The sequence below is a fragment of the Polyodon spathula genome, chromosome 20, assembly GCF_017654505.1.
Source record: "Polyodon spathula isolate WHYD16114869_AA chromosome 20, ASM1765450v1, whole genome shotgun sequence".
Classification (NCBI taxonomy): domain Eukaryota; kingdom Metazoa; phylum Chordata; class Actinopteri; order Acipenseriformes; family Polyodontidae; genus Polyodon; species Polyodon spathula.
The window spans coordinates 28,705,911-28,719,316 of NC_054553.1; the positions used below are offsets into that span (position 1 = coordinate 28,705,911).

The 13,406-nt window shown below is 38.2% G+C and overlaps 1 protein-coding gene across 1 annotated transcript; it reads left to right on the plus strand.

Annotated features, from left to right (window-relative positions):
• The first annotated feature begins 6,004 nt into the window (after nucleotides 1–6,004).
• On the plus strand, nucleotides 6,005–12,714 carry LOC121295513 (peripheral myelin protein 22-like). Its single transcript, XM_041220213.1, has 5 exons — nucleotides 6,005–6,134; nucleotides 7,265–7,355; nucleotides 8,233–8,326; nucleotides 11,243–11,383; nucleotides 12,428–12,714. Exons 2-5 carry the CDS (start codon nucleotides 7,278–7,280, stop codon nucleotides 12,586–12,588), a joined length of 474 nt encoding a protein of 157 aa, XP_041076147.1. The 5' UTR covers nucleotides 6,005–6,134; nucleotides 7,265–7,277; the 3' UTR covers nucleotides 12,589–12,714.
• The last annotated feature ends 692 nt before the right edge of the window (nucleotides 12,715–13,406 follow it).

The window sequence follows — 13,406 nt, forward strand, 5'->3', positions numbered from 1 at the left end:
CTCTCTTAGTCATATTCTACAGTTGCTTCATCTGCTGTTCTAAAAATAGACGGTGCTTTTCCTGATTCTTCCTCTTTCCAAAGTCTATGCAACTGCTATTGAGAACTGAACTGGCACTGGAACAGAGCCCAGAGATCAAGATGTTGTGGGCAATTCTGAAAGATTATCATTTGGGTCCTTGTTTAAAGTACAAACAGTCTCAGCCTCAATAGGGAAAAAAATTATCTTTTTTTCTCTTTTTTTTTTAAATAACTTTCATCAACTGCACTATTGTTGCAGCACTCAATATGTTGGCAATCATATATATCTGGAAGGATTTATTGAAGGACAGTATGTAATTAAGTGGTTTGAAATAGGTATTAAATCTTAGTCATCTGTCTGGTCTTTTAAGTTTCAAATAATGATGCAGCACATGCATAGCAAATGTATAACTAAAATGCAGTTGCATTTGAAAACAATACTGTTCTGTTATGTAGTAAACATGTTTACAGTATTGCATGTGGTAACTGTCTTTTTTTTGGCTAAGATATTGAAACCATTGAGCCCATTTCATTGTCAGCACTGAATGTACCAAAGTTGATCTTTGGAAGAGCCAGTGGCCCTGTCTGAAAGCATGCATTTGCTTGCACAACAAACAGCAAAGTGCAGGGCCAAGACCAGCAGGGAATCATCTGAGGAATTCCTGATGCTGCCCCTCCCAGCACTGTCCCGACTGGCCTGTTAAAGAGACAGGGCACCATTGTTCCCTGTTACTTTGCAAGGATTGAGGGATCTTTCAACACTTTCATATTATCAAGCTGGCCTTCGAAACACATGTTGCAAATTTTATTCATGGAGCTAAATGCATGGCACGACATTCGTGGGGCAAATCGTTTTTATCAGATAGCATAAAAATTATAAAAGTATTGAATAGAAAAATATCTGAGAAAGGGCAGGCATTTTGACACCAGTCAAAAAAATACCAGTGGGACCCCATTATAATCCCAGGGCATTGCCCCTAAGAGAACCTAGGAGAACCATTTACAGACTGTAGCATTACCAGAAATGACAACACAATGTATCTGTGATTAAAAGACTACCTATTAAACAGGGCCCGAGGTGGCCTTTCTAGAAAAAGCAATTTGATTTGGTTCCTGGTAGCAGAGGCGTTCACTGTTATCAGTCGGACACTTGCTGAAATTTTAGCGTACATACTGCCTCTCTGACTTCCTTACGAATACCCATAGGCTTTTGGGGCTCAGAGATAAGGATTTCCTCAGATGACTGGTCTGTTTGGTCCTTTCTTTCCTGTCAGCAGTGCATCAGCCTATGCATTGTGGAGCGGGTGCTGTGTGTCTTTAAACAGCCAAGGTTTAGCTGAATGAAGCCACAATGACACATCTGGGCGTTGGAGCGGGAGCTGTACAAACTGAAAGGGCTAACTGCATGTGGCTTTAGAAGTGTAGTGGTAGGCAGTGCCCGATGAAGAAGTGACAGTCAAGCAGATTTTGCAAACTCTGTTTGCTTCTGGTAGTGTGCCCTTCCTCGTTTTCAACTGCAGGCAATCTTTTGCATGTGCTGTGCTTAAAATTTAAATGTCATGTTGGTAACTATTGTCCCACTGTGTATAGTTTCTATGATTAATATAAAGGCATTGATTCAGATAAATCATGTGTCAGTTTAACCTCTGGTTAATTGCATGTATGTTTATATTGAGCCACTTCCTTCACACAGCACAGGGAGTTATTGTGTTGTAAACGGTCCAAGGTGGACATATTCTCACCTGGTCAGGTGGTGTGAGAAAGAAGTACAAAGCAGAAGGACAAACCAGGTGGCATTTATTGAGTTAATAAGAAGGGAAGACGAGGCTAGAGCTCAATCACAGCTCAGATTAACACCTCATTATGTAACTTGTTACTATCAAAGCTGCTGATGAGAGGGATAGGGTTTTGGTCTAAGCTTATTAGGGTAATAGCATTGTTGTAAATACGGGTACAATTACTTTGAGTCGGGCCATTGGGAGGGAGAGGGGATTTTAGTAAGGATTTATTTTCATTAAATTATGATTATCATTTTTAATATTTATTAATTGTTTTACTGATATATTGAAGCTTGCAGACAATAGAATATTTGGTGAAGTATTCATAGAAAGTAAATCAAATGCTGCTAATGATCCAGGTGTAATGTGATACAGATTTCAGGTTCCATTTATAACAGTGCTTAAGGATCAACTAATACTCGTACCTCACCCACCCCTAAATTATAATCAAATAGAGAAAACCTAACACGCACATGTCGCTGGCATGATCTCTGGTCTTTCATAAACGCTGGCATATAAGGGCCTGGGATAGCCTAGAAGAGAAGAGGGTTTCCTAATTTGCCCCTGCCACCTGTCTCTCCAACCTTTTTTTTTATTTTATCTTGTTGTGCCACAGAAACTCTCAACAGCATTAGAGTACTGTCATCTCGGATCTCTGCAAGAAATGATCTAACACTGGAAATGAAATACATTGAGAATGCACTCTTATACAGAATGAGAAACGTGTGTGGTTTATTTAAGATAGGGGTTCCTATTCACAAAGCATACGCACTTATTTTACATCTGTTTAATATTCATCCAACAATAAAACTAGTCTTGCAAAGCTCTACAGACATGGAACTTTATTTCAATTATCAAAACAGATTTCCTTCAGGAAAACAAAGAAAAAAAACAAACAGCAAAGGAAAATGTCTACAAAGATGTACACCAAAATATCAAATACAAACTCTTAGCAAGCACTAAAAATGTTCAACTGTACAACTTGAAAACACAGAGTACAAGCAGTTGTTTTAGAAATGTAGCATGTCCAAAAAAAGCAAGAGAAAATCTTTGGAATGCAGAAGGTATGCATTGATAATTGATAAGTGTAGTAAAAGAAGAAAGGAATGCTACTATCACTGCTTCTACTACATGAGCATATCAAACACTGCACATGGTGTGTAGGTTTCCAGGTGGTTATGCAGTGCAGCTGTGCAAAATTTGAAAGGCATTGAAAACAAAATTGATGAATTCTCTGAGCTGTCTTTAAAAATCGGCCCACGCTAAACAAAAAAAGTTACCATGACAGCAGTGGCATGTATTAGTACACATACCAGTGTACCACCACTGCTTCATTTCAAACATCTGCTGTTATTTTCCCATGTGTACAGCGTATAGAGGAATTCAACAGAGATTTAATTATAGGTGGACTATGCCAGTTCTTGGCACCGGTATTGCTGTTTTGCAGAATGCACTATTCCCAAACGCTGGCCATGACCGGGACACATGTTTTTATTTTTATGGGACATAAGTTTGATACCGAATTAAGCAGGGGCCTCAAACAAATCAGTTTTGAGCAGTTTTCTTTTTCACAAACTTGATACAGTACAGGGCTTAGAAAGCAGGAGGGGAACATGTTTTGTGAAATTAGAAATTCATGAAAGATGGCACCTGAGAGTTAATCTGGATAGGAGACTGGAGCCCAGCATCTGTAAAATGTTATCTACAGCTAGACCTTTTGGGGTGGATTAGGAACTAGCCTTGTAGAATCAGCAGTGCCCTAGAATTCTAATTTGGAACATCTGAAAAATCCATAGATGATTCTTACATTGAAACAGTTTGCAAAGCCTTATCGGCAAATGTAAATAGCTGTCATTAAATTTGTTTCATATTGATGCACATTTTGATGAAGGAAAAGGTGGCAACTGAATTAAATGTTTGTACTGTAGTTTTAAGTTTGGGTACTGAACGTTGCATAGCTAGAATAAGTGTTTAATTTAACATAAAGCATATGTGCATAATATTATCATGATATGTACAATGTTTTTGTACATACATTAGATATTGAATTCTTAGGCCATCTTAAGAGGAAAAAAACTGTTAAAAATAATTAAATTTAAAAAAATCACAAAGAGTTGTAAAGTCATACATCAGGCACCTGTGTCTTTTTCCCTTCACATCCCATAATGTTTAGTCATCTCAAACTGCCTGCTAACTTGTTTCAATGTGGCCAAGTGGAATTTAAAAGTGGCATCGTTAGGAGATAGCTTCAACTCCATAACGAGACATGACTGCATCCCTTTGTTTTCAAACAATCTGGAGAGGACTCCTCGGAAGAGTTTAACAGGAAACTGTATTCCAATAACAGCTGTGCTCGCTGACTTCAAATGTCTCAAACATGTTTCTATTTACTTGCATGGGTGAAGCAAAAGGCTAATGAGATTTCTGTTGTTTTTTTGTTTTTTTTAAATAAATAAATGTTTTACCAATAATAATAATAATAACCCTCATTTAGCAGTACTTCATGGTTCTTTTAGCAAATTGTCTAGCTTGGCTCTTTAGGAATGGACCATGTGGAACTAATTTTCAAACCATTGCTGTGTAATACATTTAATTTATTCCTGGAAAAATTTGAATGTGAATTTGGACAATAGAAAGGGTTACCAAGTGTGTCAGCCGTGTATGAATCATTTTCCTTGACCTTGCTCCTAAATTAGAGCATGACATCAATCAGTTGGAATGGGAGTTCCCAGGATGTTCCATCACTGTGTTCCATACTCATTCCTGGAAGTGGGCAGCCCACCATGTGAATATCACATGAAATACAACAGATTAGTGACAGCTACTTTGATCTTCCCTTCCTTCCACCACAGCCCCCTCTCTGCTTGTGGACATCCTTTATTGATTTGCCTGTGTCTCACAGAAACCCAGAGTTTGCAACTTGGAGAGACAGACAGACAGACAAACTGATAGATGGGGCTGCTGTCTGCTTTAATCAAACTGGAAAACCCAGGCAGTGCAATGACTTGACTCAGCCCTGTCCCTGCCACACCTACGCCAGTGTTCCATGACTAAACAGCATAATCTGCATACCAGGGGGCTGCCTTCCTTTCCATAGGGAAATGCTTTGCTGGCATTCCCTCTGACAAAGGACAACTTGCTGGCTCTGTGCTGCGGCCGGAGAACACACATGTCCACATGTTTGTGTATCCCACTCCCAGGACAACGCAGTCACACAGTGACCATGAACAGGGTCAAAGGGGTGGAGTTCTATTTCTCAACGCTTAAAGTTGAGCACCTCCTCATTCCAGCTATAGAACTTGCTAGAGGGAGGTAACCTGAATGCAGAATACTGCATCTGCATTTGGCTTGGAGGGTGGGTCACAGTTTCCAAGTTAACACATTCTGTATCCCTGATTTTCAGTAGGCCACTGAATAATATATCTACACAGGTGCCCAGAAATTATTAATAGATATGTATTTCTCTTCTCCATAGTTGAGTCAAAGTTTATATATATATATATTATATATGATATATATAATATATATATATATATATATATATATATATATATCAGCCAGTACACTCCATCCCAATAAACATTTAATAATAATAATAATAATAATAATAATAATAATAATAATAATAATAATAATAAATAATAAAACCATTACAAAACATATAATCAATGCACATTTGGTATCAAATAAACTATTAAAAAGCATGAGCCTGTGTATAATAAGCTTGCCATTTATAGGTATGTCTTTTAATGATAAAAAACAAACAAACAAACAAAAAAAGTTGGAGCTTTACCGCGCCTTGCTTGAAAATAGCATTGGTTACACAGCTTCAAAAGACAGTCCCGAACTGTCACAGTGAGCAGGTCGTTATGCAGAAACAACTAGTGATGCTGGAGTAGTCTGGAGACATACAATTACACGTGTGCTGCTGTACGTAACCTTTTCAGTTGCTAGCTTGATGTACTTCAGTTTCCATGCAACTCAACAACACTACACACACACACACACACACACACACACACACACACACACACACTCGTTATGAGTATGTTATGAGTAATTTCCCAGCGGTTTCCCCGGCTGTGTGTGATTACAAGTCTCTCGGTGGGTGTATTGCGAATGTAAACTGTCTAAGCTGGGCTCACCCTGACGTAGGGACGTGTCCAGGGCGTTGTTCTCTAGTATTGGGAAAGTTTATAACTCCAGCGGATACCTCTGACATCAAAACACTCGCAGTGAAGTTTGGGCTGAAGACGTGTGCTGTGGTTTTACTCGGCTGCATTCTGTCTTGCCTGCTTACTGTACTTTTTCTTTAAAAGTTAACTTTTATCTTTAAGTAAGTTGGATCTCGAATCGATTTATTTCTATTTTGAAAGCCTTATGTTTAATATTATTAGTCATGGAAATTGCATTGAAGCTTTCACAGGGGGCGATTTTGGAACCAGTACTACAGAACCGTTTCCACGCTGGAATGTGCATTTTAAATCATTACAACTTCTTTCGGGTTTTTTTGTGGAGGGACAAAACATGATTTGAATCGACTTTTTTTTTTTTTTTTACCACTTAACCCTAATATTGCTGGGTTGTGTTTTTATATGATGTTTATTATTTTTTTGCTTTACGCGTTTTAGGCTGTTGCAATGAATTACCATTTAATCGTTGAATTTCCGTTTGCAAACCGCATATTAAATTGAGTTTATTGTGATAAAATACGTCAAATTTATTATATAGCATTTTGGAATAACTAATATAACCTTTTAGAACCCAGATCAAAATTCTGGATTACCTAATAGAACCTTTTAGAACCCAGATCAAAATTCTGGATTACCTAATAGAACCTTTTAGAACCCAGATCAAAATTCTGGATTACTTAATATAACCTTTTAGAACCCAGATCAAAATTCTGGATTACCTAATAGAACCTTTTAGAGTCCAGAATCCGGAAACATTTTCTGATACTTTATTTATGTAGGGTTATTTTGCTTATATTTACTTTTAAGTTTTTTTTTTTTTTTTTTTTTTTGTTTGTTTTGTTTTTAATAATACAAGCAGTGTGTAGGATTTGTCAATGTTAGAAAAAAAGAACGAAGAGATTGATTCTACCATTGTGATACATCTTGTTTGTGCTTTAGCGTTGTGTCTTTGTGAATAACGGTCCACGACACTAACAGAAAAATCTGCAAAGCCTAGAAAATTATTGAGTTGTTTTTCTTTAGTGTTTACGAAAATGTATTTGAATTTCCAAAGTAACATTGTATACTGTTGTAAATCTATAAATGCTTGCGGTTGGAATTCGTTACTGCAAGGTATATAACACCCCGAAGCCAGTGCGCTCTCTGCATTAGTACAGCGAGTGTAGCGGTTTTGTTGAATGCACACGCCCTCTAGATCAGCCTCGCACTGCTCGCTAAACCCACAATTTATTTATTTGTTTGATTTTCGATTCTTTTCTCTCTTTTTTTTAAGTATTAGTTGGAAAATGCTCCTCTTGTTGCTGGGAATCGTCCTCTTGCACATTGCCGCATTGGTGCTCTTGTGTGTGTCCACTATTGTTAGCGTAAGTATAACTTTTTCCGCTTGCATTTGACTAACTTGAGAGGGCTGCTTTAGCACGGCCAGGCAGCATCATATAAATTAACAGAACAGCTGCTTTGCCTTATCATGATGTTGTGAAATGTGACCATTTATATATCCTTAATACGCTGATTTATTGTGTGGATATGTTATTATAGGTTTAATAAAGCAAGATGTAATTTGTTAAATGCTCGGTTTCATTACTGTACTGACCTGTTTCTTTTAGCTATAAGCACTATTATTGTTTTTCTGTTCAGTAAAGGGCTGTTGACAGTGTGTATTGTATTGTTTCTCTAGTAAAGGTCTGTTGACAGTGTGTATTGTATTGTTTCTCTAGTAAAGGGCTGTTGACAGTGTGTATTGTATTGTTTCTCTAGTAAAGGTCTGTTGACAGTGTGTATTGTATTGTTTCTCTAGTAAAGGGCTGTTGACAGTGTGTATTGTATTGTTTCTCTAGTAAAGGTCTGTTGACAGTGTGTATTGTATTGTTTCTCTAGTAAAGGTCTGTTGACAGTGTGTATTGTATTGTTTCTCTAGTAAAGGTCTGTTGACAGTGTGTATTGTATTGTTTCTCTAGTAAAGGTCTGTTGACAGTGTGTATTGTTTTGTTTCTCTAGTAAAGGTCTGTTGACAGTGTGTATTGTATTGTTTCTCTAGTAAAGGTCTGTTGACAGTGTGTATTGTATTGTTTCTCTAGTAAAGGTCTGTTGACAGTGTGTATTGTTTTGTTTCTCTAGTAAAGGTCTGTTGACAGTGTGTATTGTATTGTTTCTCTAGTAAAGGGCTGTTGACAGTGTGTATTGTATTGTTTCTCTAGTAAAGGTCTGTTGACAGTGTGTATTGTATTGTGTTTATCACAGACTTGGGTGGAGACGAGCGGCAGCACTGCAGACCTTTGGCTAAACTGTTCCACCACCAATGGGGGCTCGCATTGTGATCCTGCAAATACCTCAGGTGAGTGAAGTTCTCATTTCATCCCACAACCAACCACACATAGATACAGCATGGGGGCGTTTTGAGCTATTGATGCTAAAGACACTGCTCGGCCAAGATGCAACCTGAGGTCCCATGATCTAGCCTGTCAGTTCTGTTGTTTGTCAGTGGCATACTTTTACAGCAAAATTAAATGCTGTTTTATAAAATATTGTGTCAAATCAACTGCTAGTTTAAATCAAACTACTACTTCAGACCGTTGTGCGTTTGGTAATAAACTCAGTGATTTTGGATTGATGTCGCAGTTTGCAAGCTTACGTAGTTGCCAGTTTGCATTTCAATATTCTGCCGCTACTTTATTTTCTAGCTGGGCGTGTGTGCGTTCGCTTCTGTCTCCTGTGAACCATGCTCTTAATCCTGGAGGTGGGTGTGCCTGCACGCTGCGGTAGCATTTTGCTGCCATCTGACGGCGTCTGGTCGAAAGTGCACTTCAGCCTCTGCCAGAACTCCCCCTCCCCCGTCTTCAACCTCGTATAAATAGGCCTCGAGTTTTCCTTATTCAGCTCCTAGTGTTTGCAGCTTAGTTGAGAGTGTGCACTATGGCTCTGTTTAAAGTGCAATACGTATGTACCCTATATGATTAATCGTTAGATCATACAATCTATGGCTAATGTAGTTAAAATGTTTGTCGCTTGCACACTTTGATTTTTGGACTGCTCAGGTGTTTATCCCCCGTTTGTAAATAAAAATCTGTTGTCAGTTCTGAACTGAGTATCCGAACGCACCATTAAGGGATTGATTGAATGAATATAATAATGGCTAATAAGTAATGGTCAGTTGATATTCTTTAGTTTACTATTTCTATTCTTGCTTAGATTAATTGGGATTGAATTCCTTTCTGAAAGTTCTGCAGCTCTCAGCGTTGTTCTTACTGGACAGCCCAGTAAGAGTGCATGCCAGTGATGCTGTTTGCAAATCTGTATTTTCACACTAAAGTGTTGCAGGTGGCAGGGGTCTCAAGTGTCGTTTTTACATCTTGAATTCTCCTCTTGTCGGGTCGCAGATAAGGAGGCACTAAAGTCTGGTACTTCACAGTCCAAGTCAAGGTGATTCATGATAGTTGCAACACTCACAAAACCGTTTATGAAGCTGCAATGCAATCATCAACACCCTCAACTCTTTATGACTGCAACTCCATGTGTTGCTCGGTCTTGGACTTACCAACTTGTCAGGGTGATATAAAGAGTGGAACTGGGAAGTCTAAAGTGTGTATCCCTTTTGTACAATAATCCTTAATCCTGACTCAGCATTGCTTTGTAAAGGAACTACATTTGGAATAAGTGACGACTGTTACCAGTCATTATAATATAAGACAAACGGCTAGAGGAAGCTACCTTTTTAGTATTAATTAATATTTACTGATAATGCTGGCAAAGCACGCTAGATTATTTTAATACTCTGAGTTTACTTGAGATAAAAAGCAGTGGAACCGATCTTTTGTTCTGGTTATATTCAGTTTGTTTTGTACCATTAACCAACATATTAAGTTTATGCAATGATGTTTGAGTGAAGCTTGCAGAGTTCTGCAGACAGCAGTGTGCATATTTGCTAATGCCTAGCCTAACAGACGTGTCGTTTCATGCATGCGTCCACTTTAAAATGAATCTGTCTGCAAAAGACGTTGAATTTAGTCTTTGATCCATCATAGGGATTCGATACAGCCTCCGTGGCATTGGGGAAAGCATTCCTTCACTTCAAGGCTGTGCTAAACTCAGACACAGCTGAACATGAGAAGAAATAGTTGTCAAAGCAATCCTGTGAGGCTGTGTGTTCTGTTTAGAAACTGGAACTCACAAAGGTGGCTTGCATGGGCCCTGCACAAGAAATAAGAACCTGTGCTTGAATCTTGAGCCAGCAACACGTTCAATAAACTTCAGCTATTGGCAGCTATTGAAAGCTACTGCTAGCTGCAGCAGATTCAGCCTAAGGGTGAGATCAGACGATGTCAGTGTTAATAGCTTAGGTTTTGCATTTTAAATGGTTGCACTTTGCATTCGAGACAGCAAACAAAGACTTCTGCTTGTCTCTTTGTATAAGTTTGTAAGGTTAAAGCACTCTGAATTTTTCCTCTAGTGCACCTTAACCCAATCAGGACTGAACGTACTTGAAGTGCAAGAGCTTGTAACTCAGGCATTTTCTTGTATTGAACATTTTAATGCTATAGTGCTGCTTTAGATTTCTTACTTACAGAGATTATTGTAAAGCCCTTTATTTTAGAGGACTGAAAATGTTTATATATTTTTTAAATGTAATGACTTTTATTCTACTCTTTGTCACCTACAAATGTGTTTTTTCACAATGTGCTTTTGCACTGCACACTGCAGCTTTAAAGTTTAATATTAGTTTTGTGAAAATATTTGAAATGACAAAACAGTGGACATACTGCAGCAGCTCTGAATTGTATTTCAGCAGCCAAAAAATATGTTACCGGCACTTTAAGCATGTTGATTGTAAACGCAATCTATCTAATGTTAAAAATACACCATCTGCAATAATGCCTGGACTACCTCATTGTACCCCAAGTAATAATAATGTGGTAGACATTAATTATACATTAAGTATACAGTATACAGTATATCTAGCAGACAATGCTCATTCTTTAACCCTAGGGTGTCCAAAGTTGGGCCTTCCAGTCCTGGTCTTTGTCCCAACTCTGTTCTGTTGTTTATTTGAACCAATGAAACCTCCATCCAGACCCTAAAGTAGTTCATGATCTCATGTTACCTGTTAAACCTGGAGTGGAATAGCCCTCCAGGACCATGATTGGACAGCCTTGCTTTAACTAGTGTAACGCTTTGTTATTCTTTCGAAATGTGCAAGACAAAGGTATGAGATGGGTCTTGACTTTCTTATGCATGTGTCTCGTTTGGCTTTCAGAATGGATTCAGGCGGTCCAGGCCACAATGATCCTGTCTGTCGTCTTCAGCGTGATTTCATTGTTCCTGTTCTTCTGCCAGCTCTTCACTCTCCAGAAGGGAGGGCGCTTCTTCCTCACTGGAATCTTTCAGATACTTGCAAGTAAGTTCATTCAGCGCCAAAGCATTGTCACAAAGTTACAATGTTGAATTTGTATGTTTGTTACGTTGAATTGTATTTATTTTTATCAACTTACATAAGCTACCTCAATAGTTTCGACTGAATTTTTAGGATAGACACCTTTCATGCTTTTGCTGTGTCCGACACAGCATCCAGTCAATTCCTTGTACTAACCTGAGCAAAGCAAGGCTTGAGGGATCCCAGTGTTTCTGTCTTGACAGATAGGTAGCCCATTCCAGAAGACAGAATCCACCTAGAGCAAGACGGTTGTGTGAGCCTTGTGCCTGCGGCAGTTACATAGGCAGTGAGTTTTAACCTTGTCTGAGCTGGGAGTGGGAGCGCAGGGAACAGTGTTTGCTGTCATCGAAATAAAACAATTGCAGCGCCTTCATCTGCGTGCAATTAGGGTTATTGGTTTTGCCTGAGGGGATAAAAAATGAATACTGTATTATGGGGCTGTGAGCAGAACCTGATCCCACTGGAGCGATGGTTGGCAGAAAGAAACAGTGATAGGTCCAGAAGTTAAAATGTCACTGCGGCAAGCTTGTAGGCGTGACTCTGCGCTTGCCAAAAGAGGCCGCCAAATGCCAAATGTGTCTTCATAACACTAAAATATTAATGCTGACAGAACATTTTCTCATTTTGTGCGACGTTCTGAGAATGTCTATGGAATCCAGCCGGTTTGCTATATTGCTGTGGAAATAATCTCTAAAATCATTATGCTGCCGTGTACCTGGTCGTTCTTATAACACGATTTTGTGTGTGTGTGTGTGTGTGTGTGTGTGTGTGTGTGTGTGTGTGTGTGTGTGTGTGTGTGTGTGTGTGTGTGTGTGTGTGCATTTGGGTTTTCAGTTTTTGGCTGGACTGATGTATTGTAACACAAATTCGATTCAGCTTAAACACGTAGTTGAAAAATCCCGGATGACTCCCTAAAAAGTAAATCTGTTAAATGTAAAAGATGTTCTGCTCATCAGAATAGACTGTCTGGCACCCTAGTAAAATATGCATTGTTTTCCTTTTCTTTAGGTCTTTTCGTGATGAGTGGAGTGACAATATACACCGTGAAAAACGCTGATTGGGTCCCGGAGGCAGCGAGCTATGGGTACGCTTACATCCTGGCTTGGGTCGCCTTCCCAATCGCTCTGATCAGCGGATTCATTTACATAATCTTGAGAAAACGTGAATGAGCTTTCATCAATGGTAACAAGGCATCATTACTGCAGCGTCCATAGTCAGAATTGAAACTGATAAAAAAAGAAAAATTTTCAAAAAAAAAAAAAATATATATATACTGTCTATATATTTGAAGATGTTGATAGATGTATATAGTATCTATGGTTTAAAACCTATTTATAACACTTTTTACATACGTGTACATAGTATTGTTTTGCTTTTTTGACCAGGAATAAATGGATTTAAAAAAAAAAAAAAAAAAAATAGCTTGATAAATTTGAAATAATTTTCTGTATGTGAAGATAAACCAGAAAATTTTTTTTTTTTTTAATTTCAAACAGTGGTGCTATGTATTTACCATTCCTATTAATGATATCCATTTAGCCCGCTCAGTAGAAAGTCAATTAACATGATTTAAAAAATAAAATGAAAACGCTTTACTTTTGTGTAATGTACCTGTGCCTAACTGCTTTTATACCCAGAGGGTTTTACTAAAGTATTTCTTTTTATTGTTTTAATAGAGGCATTTATTGAAGATTAGAATGACACTAACTGTTCACTGTATTCGGATCTGTACTGTACTGGACTATGCTAAAGTCTGAATTAAATAAACATTATAGTTCTGTTCTGTGTATTTTATAGCTGTAGAAATGGCGCCTGCTATTATTTGCAATATATACCAGTGTTGTTTTCAGATTGGTTGTTTAAGTAAGGTTAGGGAAGACAGGAGGAGGCTGTTCAGTTAGACTTGACTGCTGAATACAGGACTGGCAACCGAGAAGCGACAGTATCTAGAACATCAACATTATAAAGAAATGTTACAAGGCATTTT

Bases quoted from the DNA above. Each gene is read 5' to 3' on its own strand.
- LOC121295513 (XM_041220213.1), top strand. From the start codon at position 7,278: ATGCTCCTCTTGTTGCTGGGAATCGTCCTCTTGCACATTGCCGCATTG. The intron at 8,327-11,242 runs GTGAGTGAAGTT...TTTGGCTTTCAG, and splicing joins TGATCCTGCAAATACCTCAG to AATGGATTCAGGCGGTCCAG. The intron at 11,384-12,427 runs GTAAGTTCATTC...CCTTTTCTTTAG, and splicing joins AATCTTTCAGATACTTGCAA to GTCTTTTCGTGATGAGTGGA.